The 1,576-nt window shown below is 39.3% G+C and overlaps 1 protein-coding gene across 1 annotated transcript in view; it reads right to left on the reverse strand.

The window, feature by feature from the left end:
• Positions 1–1,274: 1,274 nt before the first annotated feature.
• Positions 1,275–1,576, reverse strand: part of LOC118477579 (high affinity cGMP-specific 3',5'-cyclic phosphodiesterase 9A-like) — a 25,243-nt gene continuing 24,941 nt past the window's right edge. Inside the window, exon 4 of the mRNA XM_035969406.1 lies at positions 1,275–1,443. Coding sequence (XP_035825299.1) covers positions 1,293–1,443 — 151 coding nt within the window. The 3' untranslated portion in view covers positions 1,275–1,292. The remainder of the gene's footprint in view (positions 1,444–1,576) is intronic.

Genomic DNA, 1,576 nt, shown 5'->3' on the forward strand with positions numbered 1-1,576 from the left:
ACCCCCCCCCCAACAAAAACACAAGAATGTGCCTCAAGTCCAATATATGGCAAACATTGAGTTCTTGGTACCCATAAATAGAGCACACTTTCCCGCATCCGTTGATAGAATACATGCCAATATTATAGACCTAAGTCCATGTTTTTTGACGTTCTTCTCCGTAAGCACAGTTTCGTTCTCAGATCTCAAATCGTGACTGAGAAAAACAAACACGTACGATATTGGACAATCTGAGCATATTATTATAATGTTTTAGACTTGGACACGGTTTGAGAAATTTGTAACTTTCTGCGAGATATAGACTTCAAATGACGCAATGACATCATTTTGTTTCGAAAACAAACAGCTTTGTTCGAAACCTGCCGATCCATAACTTCGGATCCTAGTAACTGACATCAAAAGCCACAACAACAATAGAAAAAGAAGAGCTTTTATAACTGAAAAAATACAGTTCTGCCACCAGGTAGTTGAGGTAGGTACCTGGACTGTCAACACTGTCTTTTTATTAAACTGTTTTCTTCTCTGTACGATCTACAGAATCTCTACCTTACAAATACAAAGTTCTGTCTGGCACAAATCAGGCCGTTTTGAGTTAACAGTTTGTAGTGTGAGGTAAAAAATCCAATGATCTACCTGCTCTATCAAAATCGTAAGATTATCTGGAGACGCTATCAAAATATTCAAAGAATTGCATAAAAATTTTTGTTGAAACTAAGCATTTTAAACTTCAAATTGATCAAAACTAGGTACTGAGCAGACAGAACTTTGTTATTCTAGGGTAGCAAAATGTTGAAATTCTGTTTGCATGAATCGGGTTACATGTACTTGTAGTACACTTTTTGGGTTTAGGAAAAGTCACGAGCCTCGGTTTTTCACGACCATGAAGCTCTTGTGGAGTCCGCTGTGGACTGTGGGGAGATGGGAATGTTGAGAGGAGAGGCCTCCCTCGCGAGATGGAAGCAATGAAGACAATACCGCTGTGCGACTCACGAACATTTCCGATCAATGGACTCAAAAAAATTCGCTTGAGTTTTCACAAAAAACTTAGAGGCTCAAACAAGAGAAGAGAAGAAACCGTATAAAGGCTGAGGCAAAGAGGTTATCTATAGTACCATTTATAACCTCAGTGAGTTGAAACAAAAGGAACATTGAATTTGAAAGTGGGAAAAGGGACATTTTTAGAAAAAGAAAAGAAAACAAACAAAGCACAAACCATAATATCTGAAAATAGTGAAAGACGGAAAAGGGGGGAAGGAAAAACTGAAAAGACGTGCGAAATCTGGCTACTGTGCCTACGAATAAACCAAAAAAAAATAAAAAAATACCAAACCAAACTGACAAGAACCCAAAACTAAGCAAATTTGTGTGACAATCCTTCTCACCTTGGGGTAATTGGGTACATCCTTTTTCAGGCTGATCTTCGTCTCGTCAGAGATCGGGGTGCTAGAGGAAGGGTCAAAGGGTTAAGGGGTCAAGAAGTCAGGAGGTTAGGAAGTTGGAGGGTAAGAGTAGGTTTATGGGAGGTAAACGGTTAGGAGAGCAAGACTAAAAGAGAAGGGTTTTGGGTGGCTTGGGC

Source organism: Aplysia californica, unplaced genomic scaffold (genome assembly GCF_000002075.1).
Source record: "Aplysia californica isolate F4 #8 unplaced genomic scaffold, AplCal3.0 scaffold00144, whole genome shotgun sequence".
Classification (NCBI taxonomy): Eukaryota; Metazoa; Mollusca; class Gastropoda; order Aplysiida; family Aplysiidae; genus Aplysia; species Aplysia californica.